Source organism: Sinohyriopsis cumingii, chromosome 8 (assembly GCF_028554795.1).
Source record: "Sinohyriopsis cumingii isolate HCF-2022 chromosome 8, ASM2855479v2, whole genome shotgun sequence".
Taxonomy (NCBI): Eukaryota; Metazoa; Mollusca; class Bivalvia; order Unionida; family Unionidae; genus Sinohyriopsis; species Sinohyriopsis cumingii.
The window spans coordinates 64047711-64071222 of NC_142968.1; the positions used below are offsets into that span (position 1 = coordinate 64047711).

General features: G+C 36.6%; 1 protein-coding gene across 2 annotated transcripts in view; it reads left to right on the plus strand.

Annotated features, from left to right (window-relative positions):
• Positions 1–669: 669 nt before the first annotated feature.
• Positions 670–23512, plus strand: part of LOC149793686 (alpha-mannosidase 2-like) — an 84602-nt gene continuing 61759 nt past the window's right edge. For both annotated transcript variants that reach the window (XR_016422871.1, XM_089967662.1), the window contains exons 1-7: positions 670–1049; positions 7998–8135; positions 10835–11014; positions 11651–11795; positions 13194–13365; positions 19846–19973; positions 23208–23381. Coding sequence is in view for 1 of the 2 variants with exons in the window: in XM_089967662.1 (XP_089823788.1) it covers positions 933–1049; positions 7998–8135; positions 10835–11014; positions 11651–11795; positions 13194–13365; positions 19846–19973; positions 23208–23381 (1054 nt within the window). In the remaining variant the exon portion in view is untranslated. The remainder of the gene's footprint in view (positions 1050–7997; positions 8136–10834; positions 11015–11650; positions 11796–13193; positions 13366–19845; positions 19974–23207; positions 23382–23512) is intronic.

The following is a 23512-nucleotide window of genomic DNA, read 5'->3' on the forward strand; positions in this document are numbered from 1 at the left end:
ACAAATGTAGATAATATAAAGTAAAATTAATTTTGATCCTCATCCAATCACCAAACACATCGAATAGATGTGTATTCCTTCAACAACTTTCGAGGTTGTTTGACGATCTGACGGAAATGGCAGATCGATGTTCCGATCGAGAGTTACCATATTTGGAGCACCCTAGTCTCATTTCGACTGTTTAGCAGTAATGAATGACGATGGAAATAAGATCAGTTAAACACTGCTCAATTTCTGAATGATACGCGGTACTTGATGATGATGATGATCATCATCATCATCATCATCATCATCATTATTATTATTATTGGTCTCTAGGGGATATCATAAGCTGGGCTAATCAACATTTTAACGAGCTGATTAACAATATTCTTACAATTATTGTGCCGATCGTTCAAAAACTATTTAAAAACCTCATCCACATCCGTCAGTTTAGGATGGCCTAAATCTTCCAGTACTTGCTGCAACTTGAGTATGATTATTGACAGTCTATATTTAAATTGTGGAAAAATCTGATGATTTAAAAAAAAAAAGTTTTAGATAATATGACAAACTTTCATCTTGACGATATAACGTTACTAGTGCCTGTTGCTGTGTTGTTGGCCGGACAATCTAGAACTGTCTGAGACAAAAGTCTGCATATTAGGCAGTGCCTTCATGTGTGGTAAACGTCATCATTGCCGTTTGACGTTTTCTTCATAGGCCACGAATCGATATCGTAAATTCTACATGATTGGTGTCTGCTAATAAGCATAGCAACAGTTGTAGGATTATTCGATATGAAAGCTTCATTGTGCCTATGATTTTAATTGCAAATTAATTGCAAATTTATGTAATAAAAAGCATATATTTTACGTCAGACGAAATTACTGCGAGCGAATAGGTTCCGTGATTCTAGGCTGACAAGTTAGAATACTATAAAAAGAGCCAGAATGAAGAAATATGTTGCACTTTGGGGTGCTTTGTTTTTCTGTGTGGTGTTCGTAAGCCTGTATTTGATGATGGAAACTGTCAGCACAAGTCAGCGCCGGTTTCCAGACATCGATACGGTAAAACTTTTTTCTTCTGTATCTTGGAGTCGGTGTCACCGGTTTAACGCTCAGATGACAATTTTTATGCACAAATTTAATGCCGCATTCACCGCCTTGTATAAGAAAAATAATTTTACAAATACACAAGTGAGATATTAAAAAGTCCACATTTTTTGGATAGCAATATTAAAACAAACCAGAAGAATATTATTCACATGTCCAGAGAAGTCATCGGCAGTTTATAGCAAAAGAAGTTAATTTTTTGACACCATGGGATGATTACAGAACAAACGCAAGCTCTTTTTCTAGGTGATAATTTTGCAAAATGTTGTGTACTAAACAGGTTGATGCAGTTGCCATCCAAACCGTTTTGGAGGTATTATTCTTGCCCTGAACCCACGTTTACTGCAATGAGGGGGCACCCACATGTTTACTGCTATGAAGGGGCGCTCACATGTTTACTGTTATGAGGGGGCACCCACATGTTTACTGCTATGAGGGGACACCCACACGTTTACTGCTATGAGGCGGCACCCACATGTTTACTGCTATGAGGGGGTGCCCACATGTTTACTGCTATGAGGGGGCATCCACATGTTTAATGCTATGAGGGGCCACCCACATGTTTACTGCTATGAGGGGGCACCCACATGTGTACTGCTATGAGGCAGCACCCACATGTTTACTGCTATGAGGGGGCATCCACATGTTTAATGCTATGAGGAGCCACCCACATGTTTACTGCTATGAGGGGGCACCCACATGTTTACTGCTAAAGTGTCAGCTCTTCTTCCTAGCCGACAATTGATATGTCACCATCTCCATACAGCAGAGTAATTAGGGAACATGTACATGCCTCACATCAGTTTCGAGAACAACACAAGCCTGAAACACCTAGTTCACAAATGTATCCACATGTTTAATTAGTAAACAATATTAGTTGAAAAAGTCACACCGTTGTCTTAAGTTAAGAAATTTGACAGGACCAGTTTGCGAAACTATCCCTCGCCGCCTTCAGATTAGTGGGCAGTTTTTATTCACATATTTGATAACACGTTAAAATTTTGTTTAAAAAAAATATTGTACAGTATATTCCATTGATGCCAAAAGGTCCTTATTTCTGAATAGCTAGTATATTCTTAAGCAAAACCGGAATATCATTCATATGATTTGACATTTGCCCCAAATGCAAGGTCATAGCTAAAGAAGGTTATGAACCCCACATCACATGTGTATTTTTCATGTCTAAGTCATTTTTAACACAAACTGGTACTTTGTTGCAATCCAAGGCATTTTTAGCTCTGTACTGACTGAACTTCAAGAATGGCCTGTTGTCCTATCATCTGATTTCTGTATGTTTATTAGCACAGTGCTTCCTAACTACTTGCAGAATAACCATCAAACTTGACATGTACATTTGTCCCCATGTCAAATTTGACCTTATGAAAATGATGCTGCCTGGAAATCCAATATTTCCGTGTTGAAGATAATGTTATTGCTACTCCTAGTGGAATTGTTGATTTTGCCTCTCAGCATTTCTAAGTCCTAAAGTCTTTATCACTGTTACCTTTCATTTCTTCTTTTTTAAAGATTTGTTCCTTAAAAGAATGTTTCAATGTAATGATCATGTACAGGCACTTAGTATTTGAACTACATGTTGAAATTGCATCAAAATGAGTATACAATATAATTAATGATGCCAAGCACAAAAGCTGCCCTTTTTTTATATGCCCACCATTTTTGAAAAGTATATTATGCCATGACCCAATCAGTTCATCTAACTCTTTCAGCACAGTCCTACGGTAAACATTTTGGAAAACTTTTTTAACTAAAAACGAAATCTATCAATTTGGGGTGCAGAAATGATTTCTTCATAATAACAATACATCAACATCAGATACCTGGATCAAACATTTTGTAGACTGCATGGACTTTGAAATAAGAAAGAAGCATATTGATTTTGCTTCAAAAAATTCAAAGGTGAAGACCAATTACTAAAAAGGTGAAATATGGTTCCTGCACAATAACACAAGTTATACATTGATCAGACTTTATGGACAGATTTCACTTCATGTAATGAAAAAAAGCCTGTTCATTTTTTAAGTCAAAAGGTTGGTGTCATTGTCACTGAAATAAATAAGGGATCAACAGGAAAATGTTAGTTTCTGCACGTATATTTAACAAAATTTGTGGATGACATGCATATTGTATAAGAAAGAAGCCTGTTGATTTTAGGGGTCAACAGGTAAAGGGTCATTGGCTGAAGAAAAATGTTTTTGGCACAGTAACTTGAATTCTATATGACAAACCTGGATTGAGGATGGCTTTCATTTGAAGTAAGGAGGAAACCTATTAATTTTGGAATCCAATAGTCAAGATCATTGACTGAAATAAGAAAAGTTGACTTTAAATGATAAGTTTTTCTGTAGATTATGTACCTTGACCAAACTTTGTGGAAGACTTGCACATTAGGTTTTTAAGAGGTTTATTTATTTTATGGTAAAGTGGTCAGATTTAAAATAATGGGTTTTGCTGTACCTTTGTTTGATATTATAACACAGACTCACAAACCCTGTTTGAATTGAGATTAAATATATTGCAGATGGAAACTTGCTGGATTATAAATGGTTACAAATTCCAGAATGTTTGAATAAATTTAAGCTTTCATTGAATGTGGTAGGAATGTGAATTATCTGGTCTTCAGCAGTTCCATACAGTTACAGACTATTCTCTCATTTGTTAAATGTGTATGGAATGAATGTAACAGTTCTATTCTAATTCAAAATAATTTGATTTAATACCTTTCGCTAAAAATTTATTTATTCCAGAACGTTATGGAACATAGAAAATCTGATTTTTTGAGGTATAAGCTTTGTGTACATGAAGAAAGAATTTTATTTACATTTAGCAAATTAGCAAGTAAATACATATACATTTGTTACAAGTATTTATGGTGACACATTTAATACATAATGAGAAACAAACCTAGTGAAATAACAAACATTCAATAAATTCTGAAGATATATACTTATATATACATGATGTGCTTACACTGTGACTTACTCCATTCTGTTGTCTAAAGTGAAGGAAACACAAGATATGGTGACAGAGATAAGGGTCTGGTGTTGCATAATGTGCCCAGTGCATGTATGTACATCAGTCAGCAAAAAAGTTGTTATATGCGATATCATTTCTAGATACAGTATGTACTCAGTGTCCTATAATTTTGTCTAAGACTAGATTCAGGATTCATTTTAGTTTTATAAAAATGGGAACTGTTTTACTGTAAAATTTACTCGACACATTTCAAAGCAGATCAAATATATCACATTATGGTAACCATATAATATACATGTGCATAGACCCAGATCTTCCATCACATAATGTACTTGCAGATCTGGGTCTGTGCAGTTTGTTAGGAATAATTAATTGAAGAAACAATGGTGACTGATCTGCTGGCTGTTGGATAATGTGCTGACAGATTTTAGTCCATGCATTTCATTAGGAGCAATCAATAGGTCAAACAGCATAGACCCAGATCTGCCAGTGTATTAATAAATGGCAGATCAGGGTCTGTGTTGTTTGCAGTTGGATTTGGCTTATACATTAGTATATAAAGTTTCTGCTTCATAAACTTAATCACTTGTTCTATAATTTAATCACTTGTTCTATTAATCTGTTTGTATAATAACTTAATTATATGAAAAGAAAGGAGTTGAATCAATTTTAGACAGAAACTGAAAAACATTCAATGTTTCTTTTATACAGTTAGTTATTAAATGATGAATCTATTATTACTAAGTGCATGAAAGTTAACCTACTGTTACTTATTGCAAAAAAATATGCACAAGCCTACAAATAGCATTGTTCTTGATTTTAAATGTATTATCTATATTGACTGTTATTTTTGTGCACTTTTATATTATGTTTAGGTGTACAAATTATTTTGGGGCCCCAAGGGGTAGAGTGGTTTAAAGTGCTTACCATTGCAGATCACTGCCATCTCACCTCTGTCTCCATGGGTTCAAGTCTTGGGCTCAGCCAATGTGGATATGTGTGAAAGCTTGCTAGTAGCTTCTCGTTGGTTGGTGGTACTTTCTAAGGGTTTTCTGGGTTATTCCTCCACCATTTATACTGACCACATGTATAGACTATCTTGTGCTGAAAAATGGCATTAAACCCAACAACAACAACAACAAATTATTGTAGGTAACAAGTTAAGAATACTTTTCTTAAGTACCATTGTTTTGCAGAATTGTACTAAGAATATAGTTCTCACTACTGAAGATTTGAGAACAAAGCTTAATTAAAAGTTTTATGGATTGAAAGTGTGTGAAAATCTGTCTTCCAAAGCAGAATATTTAGGGGCAAATTCACCAACTTCAAAAGATTTTTAGAAAAAAGGAGAGATAGGCTTTGTGAATTTCAATGCAGTTTCTCTGGATATGGTATATGCTTGAGCTTTTTGATTATGCAAATTTTACAAATTAGTGTCAGTCCCAGAATAACGTCTTAGAATAGATGCTGGAGAGTTAATCCCAGAATCAGATGTCTTGGAATACATCCTGGAAGGTAAACACCAGAAAACACCAGAATCACATGTCTTAGAATAGACCATTGACAGTAAACACCAGAATCACATGTCTTAGAGTAGATCCTGAAAGGTAAACACCAGAATCACATGTCTTAGAATAGACCCTGTAAGGTACACAACAGAATCACATGTCTTAGAATAGACCCTGTATGGTACACAACAGAGTCACATGTCTTAGAATAGACCCTGGAAGGTAAACACCAGAATCACTTGTCTTAGAATAGACCTTGGAAAGTAAACACCAAACTCACATCTTTGAATAGACCCTCTCTGGAAAGTGAATGCCAGAATCATGTCTTAGAATAGACCATGCAAATAAACACCAGAATCATGTGTCTTAGAATAGATCATGGAAAGTAAACATCGGAACCACATGTCTTAGAATAGACCATGGAAAGTGAATGCCAGAATCATGTATTAGAATAGACCCTGAAAAGTGAATACCAAAACCACCTGTCTTAGAATGACCCTGGAAAATTAATCCCAGAATCATGTGTCTTACAATAGACCCAGGAAAATGAACACCAGAATCAGGTGTCTTACAATAGAGCCTAGAAAGTGAATGCCAGAAATCACATGCCTTAGAATAGTCCCTGCCACTGATATAATGCTAAGTCCAGGAATGAGGATCATTTGGATAGAATGAAAAACAAACTAAGCAAAAGTAAATGATATTGACTTTTTGGACAAAAGACATGTTTCTGAAGAACCAATTTTGAAAGTTCCAATGTAATTTCAGACATACACCATTTAGTCCAGTGAGATTTTTTTATTGCTCCACTTGTCATGGAACAAAAGATATTTTGTGATGGTTCTTTGTCATCTGCCATCCATCCATTAGCACAAGTATGTTAAAGTTACTCCTCCAGAACCACTTGGAGGGTTGCCATGAACCTTTACACAGCATTCATAAATAAATGTATTGCCACTCGGACATAAAATATTAAAAATGGTACCAATCTTACCTCCAATATGGCCACCAGATTGGCCATCTTGAAAATCTTGCTATCACTGCTTCTGAATGAAGGAATGATCGTATCATCATGGGGTTTTAACTGATAGACTTCTTATGATGTATAGCTAGCTGGTCATGAATGAAAATGGTACCAATCTATATGCCAGTATGGCCATCACAATGGCATTTTCTTTATCACTACTTTTGATCAATGGCTGGCCATTGTGCTTTCACCAGAAGATGTCCAGTATGGCCAGAGTGAAAGCCTTGTTAAACTTCTTGTTGTTTTTAGTCCTCCAAAAAGAACTCATATCAGCATGGGACTCTCACTAGAAGACTTTTTTTTATATAATGTTGGTCCTAAATTAAAATGATGCTGATATTACATTAGTGTGGCCTTCATAGTGGCCATCTTGAAATTCTTATTATTGCTACTTCTCAGAAATGGAAAGCCATTTTGACACAGGATTTTCATTAGAAAAGTTCTTATGATGACTAGTTGGTCCTAAATAAAACTTATGGAAATTGACCGTCAGTATACCCACCATGGCAGTCATCTTGACGTTGTTATATCTGCTTCTTCCATATGGATGGTTGTATCAGCATGCATTTTCACCAACTGACTTCTTATGATATCTAGACACTGCTCTGGTGGCCTAATGGGTAAAGTGTCTGCCTCAGATATGGGAGACTGTGGGTTTGAACCCCAGCTGAGTCATATCAAAGACTTTTAAAAATGGTACAATACTAACAGCTGCCTCGCTAGACACTCAGCTTCAAGAGGTTAGTGTTAGGACTGGTCGGTCTGGTGTCAGGATAATGTGACTGGGTGGGACATCATGTTATATGTCTGTGGTATATTGCCCCAGTGCTAGACATCGCTATAAACTGCCACACTGCAGACATCGTAGTAATATGACTGAAAGATTTCAAGCTACATTAAAATTCCAAAACACATACATATCCTGATGGTCATAAATAAAAATTGTGCCAATCAAACATCCAGTATTGCTGCCATGATGGCTATTTTGAAAATCTTGTTGTCACAACTTATCCAGAAGGAATGATCACCTTCACACTGGCTTTTCACCAAAAGACCTATAATTCTGCTTACTCATTCCTAAATGAAAATGGTGCAGATGTGACATTCATTATGTCCACCATCAGCAGTTGATTTGGGACCCTTGTTATTTCTGAATATGAAGATGGTTTAAAACTCAAGTTAAAAGGAAGAAGTGGCTTTATCTTGAATTACTATACATTCTTTTTGCCCAGTTGAGCACCAGTCTCTTCAAGAGACTCTTGTTTAAAATAATTGCTATTACATTTAAGGTTGTCATTTACTCTACACCTACATTATGATAGTTATCAGTTAAACATGTATCATTAAATTGTTGATTTTTGCTTGATTTTGCAGAATTCTCTTGATGCCTTTGAACAGAAGATAAATGAAATCCAGAAGGATATAATAAAAAACCATGATACAATTAAAAAAATTAAGGAAGCTGTAAGAAAACTTTCCAACGGAGATAAAGAAAGCCTTGAAAAGTTAAAGGTAAAAATATGGTTATATTTCTTGGCCATTGCTATATTAATTTCTATTTTGGAAACAGATCTTAAGATATGTATCCTTGGTAATGACAGTAGTTATATGATGATATCATCTATCAACACTTTACAGGGCACAGTCATGAACCTTGGTAATGACAGTAGCTATAGGATGATATCATCTATCAACACTTTACAGGGCACAGCCATGAACTTTGGTAATGACAGTAGCTATAGGATGATATCATCTATCAACACTTTACAGGACACACGGTACTAATTATATGGAAGAGCTGTGAACCAGTCTAGAAATGGGTGAAGAAATAATAGAGTATTTACGGGTTTGGTGGTCCATAATTGGTTAATAATGAAAATTAAAATTTTAGTAAAAACATCTTTTGAGAGCTTATCCTATATGTAATTTTAAAAAAATATAGACATATTTCTACTGATGCATTTTAGCATTCTTACAGGCTTGACTCAGGACTACTCAATAATGAAAGTAGCACCTGATTCATTTGGTGCAGAATCAATAACATGTGTTTCATGCACATGTATGTAAACAAAACGCCGTGGCTCATATGGTGTTCTCCACACATAAGCTTGCACCAAGGTTAGATGTGCATGGAGAATTATAGGTCTCATCATCAGCACCCAGAAATTTTAAGTTATTGAATTTTGAATATGATGGTGTTTCCATATGTTTACTATTGGAGTTGAATTAGTACCGTGTGTCTTATAGGGCACTGTCATGTTCCTTGGTAATGACATTAACTATAGGATGATATCATCTATCAACACTTTACGGGTCACAGCCATGAACTTTGCCAGAATTTATTTTAAATGTTTTATTCAGTTAGACCAATCTACAAGGAAAATTAAGTTTATACAGGTTAGTCTGAGGTACATTGAGATTTCTTAGTCCTGTCAGAAGTGTAATATGATATATGTACTGATGACTGCTCCAGTTGCCTAAGTGGACAGAGCATCTGCCTTGGATGCTGGAGACCGCTGATTTGAATCACAACCAAGTCATACCAATGACTTATAAAAATGGTACCACCAGCTACCTTGCTTGGCGCTCAGCTTTAAGAGGTTAGTGTTAGGACTGGTCAGCCTGATGTCAGGATAATGTGCCTGGGTTGGACATGATGCTAACGTGTCTGTGGCATGATGCCCCAGTGCTAGACATCACTATAAACTGCCACACTGCAGACATCATAACGATATGACTGAAAATTTGTTAAAGCTGCATTAAAATCCAAGTCACACACACACATATGTACTGATGTTGTTTTTTTTCCAGCCTGATATGGTTTAATCTGATTTACTAAAAATAGCATGCAGTCTCCATTGACAAACATTATCCAGAATGTCAACATAAGTTACACCATATTTTGTATCAAACTGCTGACATTTGAATTGAGAATTCACATTGCTAACAAACATTCCATTTATTTGCATAAAAAATCCTGTTCTCATTTTTTTAATTTTTGAAATATTTTGTGTAATTAATATTTATTATCCACCATAAGCCAAAAAACTAATTTTGTGGACATCAGATTTTCAATGTAGTATCTTGGTCAGTGTTAATTGCTTTGAAAATTAAAATGTGTTTAAACCTGTTTCATTTTTATAGGGCACGACAGTTTAAACACAGGAATAATATCCGAATAACATTAATATGAACCACAATGAGAAACCATAATGAGATAAACTCAGATAAACATAAAATATGAACAGCTACTAGAAAGTTGATGAAGAATAGAAAACTGTCATAAAAGGAAATTGTTCAGTTATCTTGTAATTTGTTATGTTAAAGAGATTAAACAAGTGTCTAAACCATGAAGAAGACTGACAGTGAATTACAACTAGTGTATGTAATATGAACATTTATGTGTATGATACAAGTTGTTAAATAATTTTGATTACAGCAGATTTGGGTTAAAATTGCAGTAATTTACTGGGCAACCAGAAATATCTGCTAGCCAAACAGATTTTAAAACCTGGTTTCCAAGGGACAACCATGGATATTTCAAGATTTTTCTACTCCATCAAAGCAGTATCAAAAGTGTACAACTTGATATTGCCAAGAGTACATTTCAATACCAACATATGTGGGGCCACACAGGTTAAAACACTGGCTTTCTGTTTCAGTGGTTTGAGGTTATGTATGTCATGTATGTAGGTCAGAGGTCACTGATAGATTATTGCCGTTTTGCTGGTTCTTCAGCTACTCTGCATCATATAGCACCTGTGCGGTCAAATTTCTACTCAGGAAATGATATAAATTCTATTAAAATTAATATGAAATAAAATTCATTTTTTCTCATGAGAATTCAACATTTGTTGGTCATTCCAGAGAAACATAAGGAGTTCTTTTGTGTGTGTTACAAAACCATTCTTCTGATGCCATCAATTTGCTGTTATTCACAGGGTACCAGTTTTCATAGATTTTATGGTTGCTATATGAAGGCATGAATTTAGAAATCTAATGAAAAATTATAATTTTTGTTGTTGTGCTAAATAAACACTAATACTTTATGCATTTTGAAAACAAATCAGTTCATGTTATATGAAAGCAATTTACCAAGATGGTTTATCTCTGTTGATTGTACAGGCTTATATGAGTGACATATGTTAAATTTTGAATGCAGGAGGTAAGGGTTTTATAAATAATTGCTCTTGATTTTGTATTATTTGCAGGATCTTTTGAACATTGAGGAAAAAGAAATAAAATGGAAACCAGTAACAAAAGAAAAACCAGTAAGAGTAGAGTTGAACAAGGACAGCAGGCAGTTTGTGGCCACACAAGTCAAGGATGTTGAAGTTTCCAAGGAAATGTGCAGCTGGTCTGACGCCCCAAAGGCCAGAACTGATGTGCAGGTATGAGGCAATGGATGTTTTCATCCTCATGTTTGCAGACACTAAAACACATGAAAAGTAATAAGATTTTAAAGCCATATATACCCTTGGTTTTCCTTATTCCTGGAGAGCAAGGGTAGATGCAAATGAGGATATTATTCTCTCTTTGTCTCATGAACTGGCTTCCAGAATTTCTATAATTTTAGATTTTATAATTTCAATTTAAATATCTGTGTTCACAGCCATGTGAACTTCTTGCAGTGTTGCATACATTGTAATCAATCAGTTCTCCAAACAGTTACCCTGTTTTGTGCTCGAAAGGTCAAAAGTGCATGGTATTTTAATGCCAGTGCTTGGTACTTTAAGGTTAATGATTGTTGCATGAAGGCCAGTATGTTGTACTTAAAGATTTAAACATTTCGACTCTTAAGAGTAGTCTTGTTTTGTGTAATTTTTATTCTTATCACTGAGTACAAAAGGATAGGAAATGTAAAGCTTGTTTTATTTGCTGTTATTTGATAAATTTGCTTTTAGAGTTTCTTCAGATTGTTAATTGATGATATCACATTTTGTAATTGAAATTGTATGAACTTAATACTGCTGATGCAGTTATGTATGAAAAACAAAAGTGAATTTATTATATCCTGTCCATAACAGATGTTGGATCTCTTTGACATGATGCCTTTTGACAACCCAGATGGAGGGGCCTGGAAGCAGGGATGGAATGTGACATATAATCATAATGAATGGAAAAACAAACAGCTCAAAGTCTTTGTTGTGCCACATTCTCATAATGACCCAGGTACTACAGCAAGTGTATGGCTGCATTAATCACTATTTTGTAACATGGATGTTATATGATATTCTAGTCATCATTAATATTCTGTATGCCCCAGATCAGGATTTTTATGAAGTCACATACAAATCTTTTGTTACTTTTCCTTTATATATAAAAGCTCTGGGAATATGATTGATGATTTTATTTTCCAGGTAAAATATCCATTACAGTTTCTTTTACATTTTCTTAGGGGTCCCGAGTGGCCGAGTGGTCTAAAGCGCTCTCCGTTACGGATCACTGCCATCTCACCTCTGTCTGCATGGGTTCGAGTCTAGGATTCGGCTAATGTGGGTACGTGAGAAAGCTTGCCAGTAGCTTCTTGTGGGTCGGTGGTTCTTCCCGGGGTTTTCCTGGGTTCTTCCTCCACCATTAATACTGGCCGCCATGCATAGCCTATCGTGTGCTGAAAAATGGCATTAAACCCCACAACAACAACAACAACATTTTCTTATATCATAGGGATAAAGCTGAACATTTGAAGAAAATTGAACCAAAAGGTTATAAAGCAAGATTTTAAACCTTGCTTTACCTTTTATTTGGGTGTTTGCTGTCACCAACAACATGACATCGGATACTCTGCATAGAATTGTTTTTAAATGACTTAATACTGCCTTGTCCAGTAAATTTAGGCTTGTTTTGTAGGTAGTTGTTAGTACCTAATAAATTAAATGTTACTAGTCTTTCTGAGATTCTACATTCCGATATTTTTAAATATAAAATAGACTGACTAAGCAGAGAGTATTGATTTTTATTGGAAAATAAATATTTGATGTAATGCTTGTCTTTCAGTACTTAAATTCATGATCTCCACATTAAGTTCACTGTTGAGACTGTAACAATGTATCACATCAAATAGACTCTGACAGTAATTTAATTAATCTTTCGAGTTGGCATTTGTACAACTATACAATTTTCACTTACAATGATTACATGTAGTGGTCACCCACTAAACCATCCATCCCTTCTGCAAGGTTTTTGATAGAAAACTGCAACCTCACTAAGAGGATAGAATGATAAAATTATGAAAATCATTTACAGAAGTACTCTATATAATTTTTTCAAGTCAAGTCAATCTGCAAACAGCAAAGATCCTAATCTGCAATAACATAATTACCTGCAGACCAGTATATATGTTTGTTCAATTGATTACTCTGAAGAAATTACACAGACCCAGATCTGACACCATGTTATATGATGGCAGGTCTGGGTCTGTGCAATTTACAGTTGCACTCGACTTAGAGTATATAAAGTAGATTGGCTTTCATCTGGGTGGCCTGTCTTGAGAAGAGCGTCATAAGAAAGGGAGGCATCCTCCTGTCCCATGAGCTTAGCTAACCTCAGAATTCTTTATTTATAATTTAGGTTGGGTGAAGACATTTATGGACTACTATAAGCAGCAGACAAGGAATATTTTCAACAGTATGCTCATCAAGTTGAAGGAGGACAGTCGTAGGAAGTTTATTTATGCTGAAATGTCCTTCTTTCATCTGTGGTGGAATGAGTTAAGTGCAGATAATCGACAAGAAGTTAAAAAGTAAATATACTGTTTTATTTAATATCATTTTACAAAGAAGTCACGTAGGATTTGAGCAAACATTTAGTAACATTTCTGGCATAGTGTTTAGAGATAACAATTTTCATGTGAAATGCAGAGTCATGGACATAAGAAAATATTTTTTGCATAAATTGATTGTGACCCATTGTGAAATGATGTAGAATTTATATTTTCTTTTAACAAGTCACTCATTTGTACCTGATTTTCATGAATAGCTATGGTGAAGAGGAATGTGTGCTTATTATAGCATGACATTAATCGTTATATCCAAGCTGTTTTGTTGAATTTTAAACATGAGTTCTCACGTTTAGTCATTATTTGCCATCTAGATTTTGCCATTTATCCTTTGAACATGTTCCCCAATTTCATTATATTATGAATATTTGCCTGTTACCTTGTGAATCCAGCCCTAGTAAAAGATAAACATCTTATCCGATGTCAAATAGAGAAAGGGCAGTAACTCTTGCCCATTATCTCCCCTTGGCACCACCAGGTTTCACTAGCTTCTAGCTTCATTGCTGTACAGAGCACATGCCATACAGTTCATTGTCCAACAATCCAACCGCTTTTGTGTTCTTATAGGTCCATCCAACATTTCTTTTGGATTTATTGTGCAGATTTATCAATCTGCAGGTTGAGTGTTTTTGTATATATTCAGGACTTCATCTTTTAAGACCCCAGTTCTACCTCGCTATCATTAACAAGATCGTTATGAATAAGCGTGACTTTGACTTTGTTCGCTTACTTCATATGTTATGGAGCTCTTAATAGTAAAATTCTAAAGTGCTGCTTGATATTTATGCTTAGATTTTTAGTATTTCATATCGTTTTGATAGAATTGTGATTTAATTATTAACTGAACATTGCATATAAGTTCATAATGGGGCCATAGGTTTCTGATACAATACTTTCACATCTCTGTTAGTTGCAGTAGTGTTTTTAGCAACTTGGTAATTTCAATACATTACTCGTGTATGCATTATTTTATTTTTTTTTTGTTTTCTTTAATTATTAACTAAGCATTGTGTAAGTTCATAACAGGGCCACAGGCTTCTGATACAATACTTGCACATCTCTGTTTTTGCAACTTAGTAATTTCCATTTAGTTTTTGTTTTTGTGTTGTTTCGGCAGAATGTCATTTAAATGCTATATATTCAACTTTTGAGCTTGGAAGTCTACCATGGCTCTTGTGTTGTATATACTGTGTATGCAACATCTGTAATACGTGGTCAGAGGAAGTCTCAGCTACCGTTTCTCTTTTTGTGTCATTTCAGGAGAAATGTTTGCTAAATGCATGAAATGCACTTTCAAAGCATAGTCTGTTCAGCATTAAAGGGAAGGAAAAATGGAATAAATCAAGGAAGACAACCTACAATTCATTTGTATTCCCCAAGTTTAGGCAGCCAAGTGGGTGCAAGTCCCCCCACATTTCCAAGCATGGCCTTCGGGCCTGTAAGTCAGGGAGCATCTTAAAACTACCATACCAGAGATTTTAGTGAGAAATCTGTCTGTTCAGTCAGCCTTCTGAGTGGCCAGTACCAGTGATTGCTAGACTGTCTTGTATACCACCAGCACCTGGGCCAACCCACACATCGTTCACACCAGCTTTCAGTGCCTGCTATATCAGACTTTTGATTACTCATTGCCTACCCTCAAGGTAGATCTAGTGATATTGCAATAAATCAGTGCCACCTATCAAGACTTATGCAGAGCTACAGACCAACCCAAATGAGGACCAGGTGCACAGTGAATGCATTGAGACACCAGCAAACTCATCTTATTCAGATTCACTATGGAGTGGACTGAGTTCAGCTTTCAAGTCACTGTCAAAGATCTATCAGGTGATGGCAGTTTGGGAATTTTCTCCACTACCTACCACTACCCAGGATTACAAAGTCCAGGCATTGGTTGATTTTGGGGTGGCAGAAGAGAAGCTGTCTTTCTAAGTCCTTTACAAATTGGCAAAAATTAAAGAGATTAATTGCTAGCTTTCTGGCCAGATTGGTGACCCAGACACCTAAGGCATTCTCAGTAAGCCAGGTTCCTTCGACTTCCTCCTCTTATTAGTATCTGATTCACTCCAATGTCTTCAATACAGACCTTGCGGCACTCAACAAGAACTTGGCAGCCATCTACATGTCTGCTCCCTTGTACTATAAAGTGGATAAGAACATGTTTCACACCACATTTAAGCTAGTTCGGAACATCATGATTACATCCTGTATGTTAGATTTGGCAACATGCGGGCTTCGGTAACAAACTAAAAATAACCTCTCCTTTGATGTGATGGCCAGGATTGTTCTGGTCCTTGACCATGCAGCTCATCATACTGTCACTATTGCTTTGACAGCATTGGCCAATTTAGACCAAATCCAGCAGGACAATTGCCTGAGGTCAACATCACATAGAGTGCACAAAGCTCTTGTTTTACAGACGATCACATTTGGGTCTCCATTGCTTTTGGAGGATGAATTGAAAAGGTCTGGAGGCAGACAGCTCAGAAACTGCCCCTCCAACTCACTGCTCACCCTGCATATGCATTTGAACCCTCTCAGCTCCACCAGTGACACTCAGAAGCCCCAAAACAGGGTATTTCCTCATACAGCTATACACTAATACTGATCCCATCCCAATGCATGGAGACAACAGACTAACAAACATTGGAGGTGATTGTACAGAGTCCGGAAGAAACAGACTTTATCCACCATCAATCCTCCAAACCATAAGCACTGACATACCCTCACCACTGCCTGCAGGCAGCCTAACCATGGGCTTCCGTCTCCTGCGTTTTCGGATTCACAGGATCTCTCTCCTCTCTCAAAGTGGTTGGGTGATCCAGGTTGTTTTGAAGGGACATCCAACTCCCTCATCTCCCCTCATCACGGTAGTCCTGGCAGATGAGGAGAAGGTTGCCATCTTTAAAAAGAGACTTGGTTGCTCATCTTAAAGCGACAGTGGAGATTGTACAAAAACCACAATCCGTGTGTTTTATTCACTGCTGTTACAAATTCAGAAAGTGAGTGGCAAGCTGATGCCCATCATCAACCTGAGTTGCCACCACTGATTCACTGCACCTCCAAAGTTCAAGATTGGGACAGTGAGATCAACCCACCTTCCCATCAGGAAGGGTGACTATGCTGACCTGACCAATACAAATTTTCACATCCCTGTTCACCCCATATCCCGCATATTTCTCTGCTTCACTTGCCACAACACCGAATATCAATTTCCTGTTCTTCCCTTTGGCCTCAACATTATCCTCTCGCCTTTCACCCAAATTATGGATTGCATCATCTCCCAGTTCCAATTGACATAATTTACAATGATGCCATTGTACCTGGACGACATCCTCCAGAAACACATTTAAGTTATATCCTGCTCCAAGACAGCAATGATTTCCTTTCTCTTTTTATATTATGTCTGCTTTTTAATAACTGTGATGAGTCAGACCTCCATCCATCCCAGAACTTCGTCCATCTGAGTTCTTAACTAAACAGAATCTGTTGCAGCTTCCTTATGTTTGCATAACCAAGATTGTCGAACTTGTAGAGGCTGTTTCTAAGATGACTTGTATTTAGCAAGAGAGTTCTCTTTACTTATTCAATGCGGCAGCAAGCCTGATCCTGCTTGGCTGTCTTTTATGTGCCCCTTACAGAGGACATTGTTGGCACAGTGGCACCCATTTTCAAATCCCCTTGTTCAAGCCATCAAGTTCTTGCACAAGATTACATCATTCCTGCATCATTGGAGCAACTTGGGCTGACTGACCATGGGAATCCCACTGGAGAATCCCCAAGTGGAAATTATGGCATACATTGATGCCAGTGTGTTTGGTTGGGGTGCCCACCTGTTGCTTCACTTTACTACGATAAGTAGCTTGTGGATGCCAGGGGAATGACCTCTGCACATCTACATCCTCAACATGAAGGCTGTCATGAAAGCCTTTCACTTCTGGGAAGATTTACTGTTGGGGAAAATGGTTTTCATGGTGTCCTGTCGCATTAAGTGGGGGGGAGCACCAAAATCACTAGACCTGTGAGTTCTGATTTAGCAGTTTCTACATTGGTACAACAGTCTCCATATCAGTGTACAGATCAGGCACATTCCGAGCAGACTCAATGTCTTGGCTGACACTCTTTCCAGAAGAGTTCAAGTCCTTCACACAGAATGCACTTTTAATCAGTCGTCACTCAGATCTGTACACTCTGGTGACGTCTGATGATCGGCCGTTTTGCAACGAGGTGGAATTGCAGGTTACCCACATTTGTCTCTCCTGTTCTAGACCCAGAAGCTTGGGCTGTGGATGGATTGTCAATCAATTAGGAGAGGTTGTGGGCCTTTGCCCACCCTCCCACAGTCCTGATACAGAAAATAATCCAGAAGTTACAGAGTCAGAATTGCACGATGATTCTGATGGGAAGTCCTGGGTCGCTGATTTACTAGATGTAATGATAGATCTGCAGAGGAATATCCCAAGCAACCAAGATCACAAGTGTCCATCCCTGTTCATACCGTCTTCATCTGTATGCTTGGTTCTTATCATGACAGCCTTGCGAGACAAACAGTTTGAACCTTCTTTTGTGGGGAAAATCTTAAGAGCAAGAAGGCCCTCTGCACTGGAGGCTTACAAGGGAAAGTGGCACAACTAGCTGACTTTATTCTTTTCTCTTTAAAGAGAAACATTTGGCCCCCATCACCATCAAAGGATACTGCTCTATGACATTGGACACTTTCCATCAACCTATACTATCTTCAGTTTAGATCAGATGGTTCAGTGGTCATATTGACACAACTAGGCTTTGTAACCATCTGTCAGTAGCCAAAGAGTTATCTTTTGATCTCTTTTTTCCATAGACAGGTGGAAAGCAGCAGTTATGGAAGATCCTGTTCACGCACTTAAGCACTACTTGAAACACAGAGACAAGTTGCGGCAAGTACCTCTTCCTTCCAGCCTTTGCTTCGGGGCTGAAGTGGGTTATATGCTTGGTGTAGTCTGAGGTCTCACAAGACCATGAAGATTACAACTCATGACATTTGAGCCATCTCTGTGAGCCTTGTATTCGATCCAAGATATAATGGAAGGGACTCTAGGCTGTGTTGCATATGTAATTAGGAGGACGGGTTATCATTTATGGAGAATTCAGCTATTCTTCCCCAGAAGAATACCTGGGGTAGAGGTCAGATATACAGCATCCCCTACTCCTATTACTTACTCTCCTAACGTAAGATGATTGGGAACATTTGAAAGAAAAAGCAAATTTTAAGTAAAACTGTGTCGCCAAGATTACTTACTCAATCTCATTAATTAAAAACCCTCCCAACAACCTCACCATGCAAGCATCCTTGTTAGCATCCCACTCAGCTAAAAACTAGTGACACTTGGCAGTACCAAGGGGAGGTAATGTGCATGAGTTACTGCCCTATAACTATTTGAAATAGACAGGATAAGATGATTTTTGTCTTTTATTAGGACTGGATTTGCAAGGTAGCAGGCTAATATTCCTGACATAATGTTCTTGGGTGAGCATTCTTGGAAAAACATAATTTACTTTTTTTCAAATTTGCAATCAAGGAGTCTGGTACTCCTATAGCATTGATATGCAGTGTTGTGGATCAGGTATGGTACTAAACTGTGAGCTACCATAATCAGGGAACCTAAGTTAATGCCTCTTGTCAGCATAACAGGCAGAGTGCCAATGGTAAATATTGTCAGTTATCAAATCATTTGCAAGAAGGTGATTAAAAAACAAAGTACATTTTAAATCTTTTGTGTAGATAAATTTACAAAATGACAGTACCATTAAGATTTTGCAAACTTCTGTATAAAGCTAGAATACATTGACTTAAGGTGGATACATAACCTTTGCTTAGCTAAGTGATGCACCTGATTCACCATAAAAATTAATTGATAGATGTTTTTAAAGTCTGTTATAATTCCTAGAATTTTGTTTAGACATGGTTCAATAAACCAATATATGGAACACAAGTGGGATTGCAGACAGAAATATATCATAATATGTGTGATTATAGTCCATAATGTACAAGTCAAAGAAGCGATGTCAGGTCTTGTTGATGTGATATATATTGTTGCCATTACAAACTTTCAACAGATCCATTTGTCAGATAAACAGGAAATAGAATGATCACAGAAAATCAGCAGAATTGACACAAATTGTGAAATATTATTTACCCCTTCCCAGACGTATTTAGATAATCTTGTTGTTTAAATGTTGAGAGGAATCCTACCTAACCTCAGTTTTCAGCTCCAGTATAGACTAGGACTAAAATTTTCAATGACTGGCAACAAATGGTTCCTACCATTGAATTGCTTAAATACCATAATCAGATACAACAAATCCAGACCAGCTAGATTAGACTGGTACACAATTTCTGTACTCGATATGTTGATTATCATAAATTAAACAATACTGCCAAAATGATCTTCCTACATTTTTCAGGCTGATAGAGTCAGGCCAGTTGGAAATAGTGACAGGAGGTTGGGTGATGAATGATGAAGCCAACACTCACTACTTTGCCATGCTGGATCAAATGATAGAGGGACACCAGTGGCTGAATGGAACTTTAGGTAGTACTGAATGTGTGTGTGCATGCACACACGCTTTCTCACAGAGAGAGAGAGGGAGAGAGAGAGAGAAGGCTAGTCTAAATTAAGATGGAAAAGCAAAAGGTCTAGTACAAGGAGTGAAATGTTCAGCTATTACTTAGTAAGTGTGGGACATATAAATGGTCTCCATCCATCCACCTTGTGAATATTTTAATGTTCATATTTAAAATTAGACTTAAGCAAAGCTTTCTAGTGAAGCTTTCTTAACAGCACCTCAGATGTCTTCAAGGATGAGGACATTGTTATGACTCTGTGCTCTTCATGTAAGTAACAAAAACAATTGAAAACCAAGAAGTTTTGTAAAATTGAATAAATAGTTTATTTCCCTAAACTACAAAGTGAAAAATTGAAACTAACTTACAGTATGGTGAATAAAATCCTAAATAGTCCTGAAAGTTCTATCACAAGTAAAAAAAAAAAGTATAGAGTATTCCAAATAAGTTCCATTGGCACTCGGAATGAAGTTGAATCTATTGTGCTGATGTGCCTTTAATTGAATTTACAGTAATTCCAGAACATTAAAATAATCCATAATTCATGAGCACCCAATAATTCTAATGAATAATTGAAATAAATCCATAGATAAATTCTTTAAACTGAACACATGTAAATGACTCCACGAAGACTGATGTTTAAGCTACGAATAACTAATTTTCTCAGGTAAACATGTCTTATATGAAAACCTAAGACACTTTTTGTCAGAACCAGAACAAGGATCGAATAGTCATTTCTATGATATTCTATTTGTCAACAGGGTAAGGTTCTTTAGCAGCTAAACAATCAGAACTTGGGTCACCTGGTTTTTCAAGGAGGAATCCCATCAAATTTGTGATCAACATTTCTTCCACAGATTCCAAAGTCAGAGCTCAAAATAACATGTTTACCAAATGCTTTACCCAGAATAATGCAAATAAGATGCAACAAAATATGACCGAACTTTATGGATGTCTTGCATTTGAGACAAGAAGGGGTCTGTAGATTGTTTTTTTTGTAGGGTTTAACACGATTTTTCAGCACAAGATAGGCTATACATGGTGGCCAGTATAAATGGTAGAGGAAGAACCAGGGAAAACTCCAGAAAGAACCACCAACCCACAAGATGCTACTGACAAGCTTTCTCGTATACCCACATTGGCCAAGCCCGAGGCATGAACCCACACACAGGTGAGACAGCAGTGATCCATAATGGTGAGCACTTTAGACCACTTGGGGCCCCAGGTCTGTAGGTCAGATTTCATTTCTACCATTACTGTAAAAAGAATAAATGGTTTCTGCAAAATGACATGACATGGCTGGAGTATAATGTACTGTTTTGTTACATTGAGGACATGACCATGTGACTATTTTGCAGGGGCCCCGAGTGGTCTTAAGCGCTCACCGTTCCAGATCACTGTTATGTCACCTCTATCTGCTTGGGTTTGAGTCTTGGTTTTGGCCAATGTGGGTATGTGAGAAAGCTTGCCAGTAGCTTCTCATGGGTCAGTGGTTCTTTCCCGGATTTTCCCATGTTCTTCCTCCTCCATTGATACTGGCCACCATGTATAGCCTATCATGTGCTGAAAAATGGCATTAAACCCTTCAACAACAACTGTTTTGCATCTTGTATACATAATTTTATTCCTGGAACCATGTTTGTATGTGGATACTTCTTGATACTTACTTCACCCTCATTATCCATATATCATTGCTTAAATTGTTTGCTTTATCTGTTCATGCTTTAATTAGTAAATTAGATGAGTGTATATATAGTTACTGGTACCAGTCTCATTCAGAAATGTCATTGTGACCTACGTTCACAGCTACAAGAGTTGCTTGCATGCTTTGTGTATACTATCCTTCCAAGAAGCATTCAACTTTGCAAGGAATAAATCTTGAAAAGGACTGCAACTTTACCGCAAAATCAGATGGTTATGACCATTATTTCATGCTTCATTGATTTTGTTGAAATTCTGTGTTTAAAGTTCATTTATTGGGGGCTTCTTATGTTTGAATGATGAAACTTGACAATGTGATGCATCTCTTTCATTACTTCATGCTTACAGCCAAAGAAGGCTACTGTGACCTACATTTTAACCTTTACTAACATAAAGATTTTTTGTTCATTGCTTTTTCACTCATTGACCATATATATTTGTCATGTTATATAAAGCCTAGCCTACATAATAATAACTATACATTTAATGTTGTCTAGGTTACCCTCAGCAGGTTAACGGATTTCTAAATGTGCACAAGCATAGAAATTATATGAGTGGACATAATGGCTGTAATGGCTTATCAAGTTAATGCATGGACTGAGATTCTGACAGTGTTTATGCTGACTGTCCATCCATGGTTACTTGAAGACTGTGACTTTTGCCCAGTCAAAATATGACTTCTAGGTGTTGATATTGATGCTTCTGAGACAGATTTTAAGAACAATGATTTTTGAGAGAGAAAAATATTTATATCTGGTTTTATGAGGTTATTAAAGTACCTCTACTTTGATATAAGTGAAAAGAATGAGGTTTGTTTTGTTTCACATCTTTTACATCCATGGAGTCCACATTTTGATGTTATGAGTTTTTTTGTTTGAATTTCTTTTCTGCATGATAATTAAAGTATGTAGTCTAAAATTTCTTATCAGCCAGCTGTGTAATAGGTGATTACATTCTGGTTTAACAATTATTTTTATTACATATTGTGAATTTCCATGTTAATACATTTTTACCAAGTGAAAATCTTGGAAACACCTGACACTGTTTTATTTTTTCTAATTTTAGCACTTGATTATACAGCTACCATTGTTGTGATGTTTTACTTGATGGCAAAATTCTCAAAATCCACATGGAAATTTACCCATATGTCTATTTGTAATCACCTGTAATGATATTCAAATGCTTTTGTCTCATCTTGATCTTTTTGGGGGTTGGGGGGGTGTTACCTACTCCCTGATGCAGTTCTAATTTATTTATCTTTACCAGGGTTTTCTAAATCCTTAATGAAAAATTATGTTATAGAATGATGACAAGAATAAAGATTGGTGTGTGTTTTGTATGACAACTAAATTGTGAAAATATTATTCATTCAGAGAGCAGTAAAACTGTATGTTTATTCCCAATGAGCAAATTACTAAATATTATTGCTATGTTACATATATACTTAATTCTTTCCACTAAAATATTATGACTAACATTGTTGATTATTTACATTAACAAGGTGTGAAACCTACAGCTGGATGGGCCATAGACCCATTTGGTCACTCACCCACAATGGCCTACTTGTTGCGCAGGATGGGTCTGAACAATATGCTGATTCAGCGAGTTCACTACTCAGTGAAGAAACATCTTGCCAGAGAAAAACAACTGGAGTTTATGTGGAGACAACAGTGGGGTACGTCCAGGTGCTTTTTTCGTAGCGGTCTTTGAATAAGTAGTATTATCCGATACCAAAGAAAGTGTATGTGAATTATTGGCATGAGTAGTAGCATCTTTATTCTCCACACTTTTTTAAGAACAGAACTT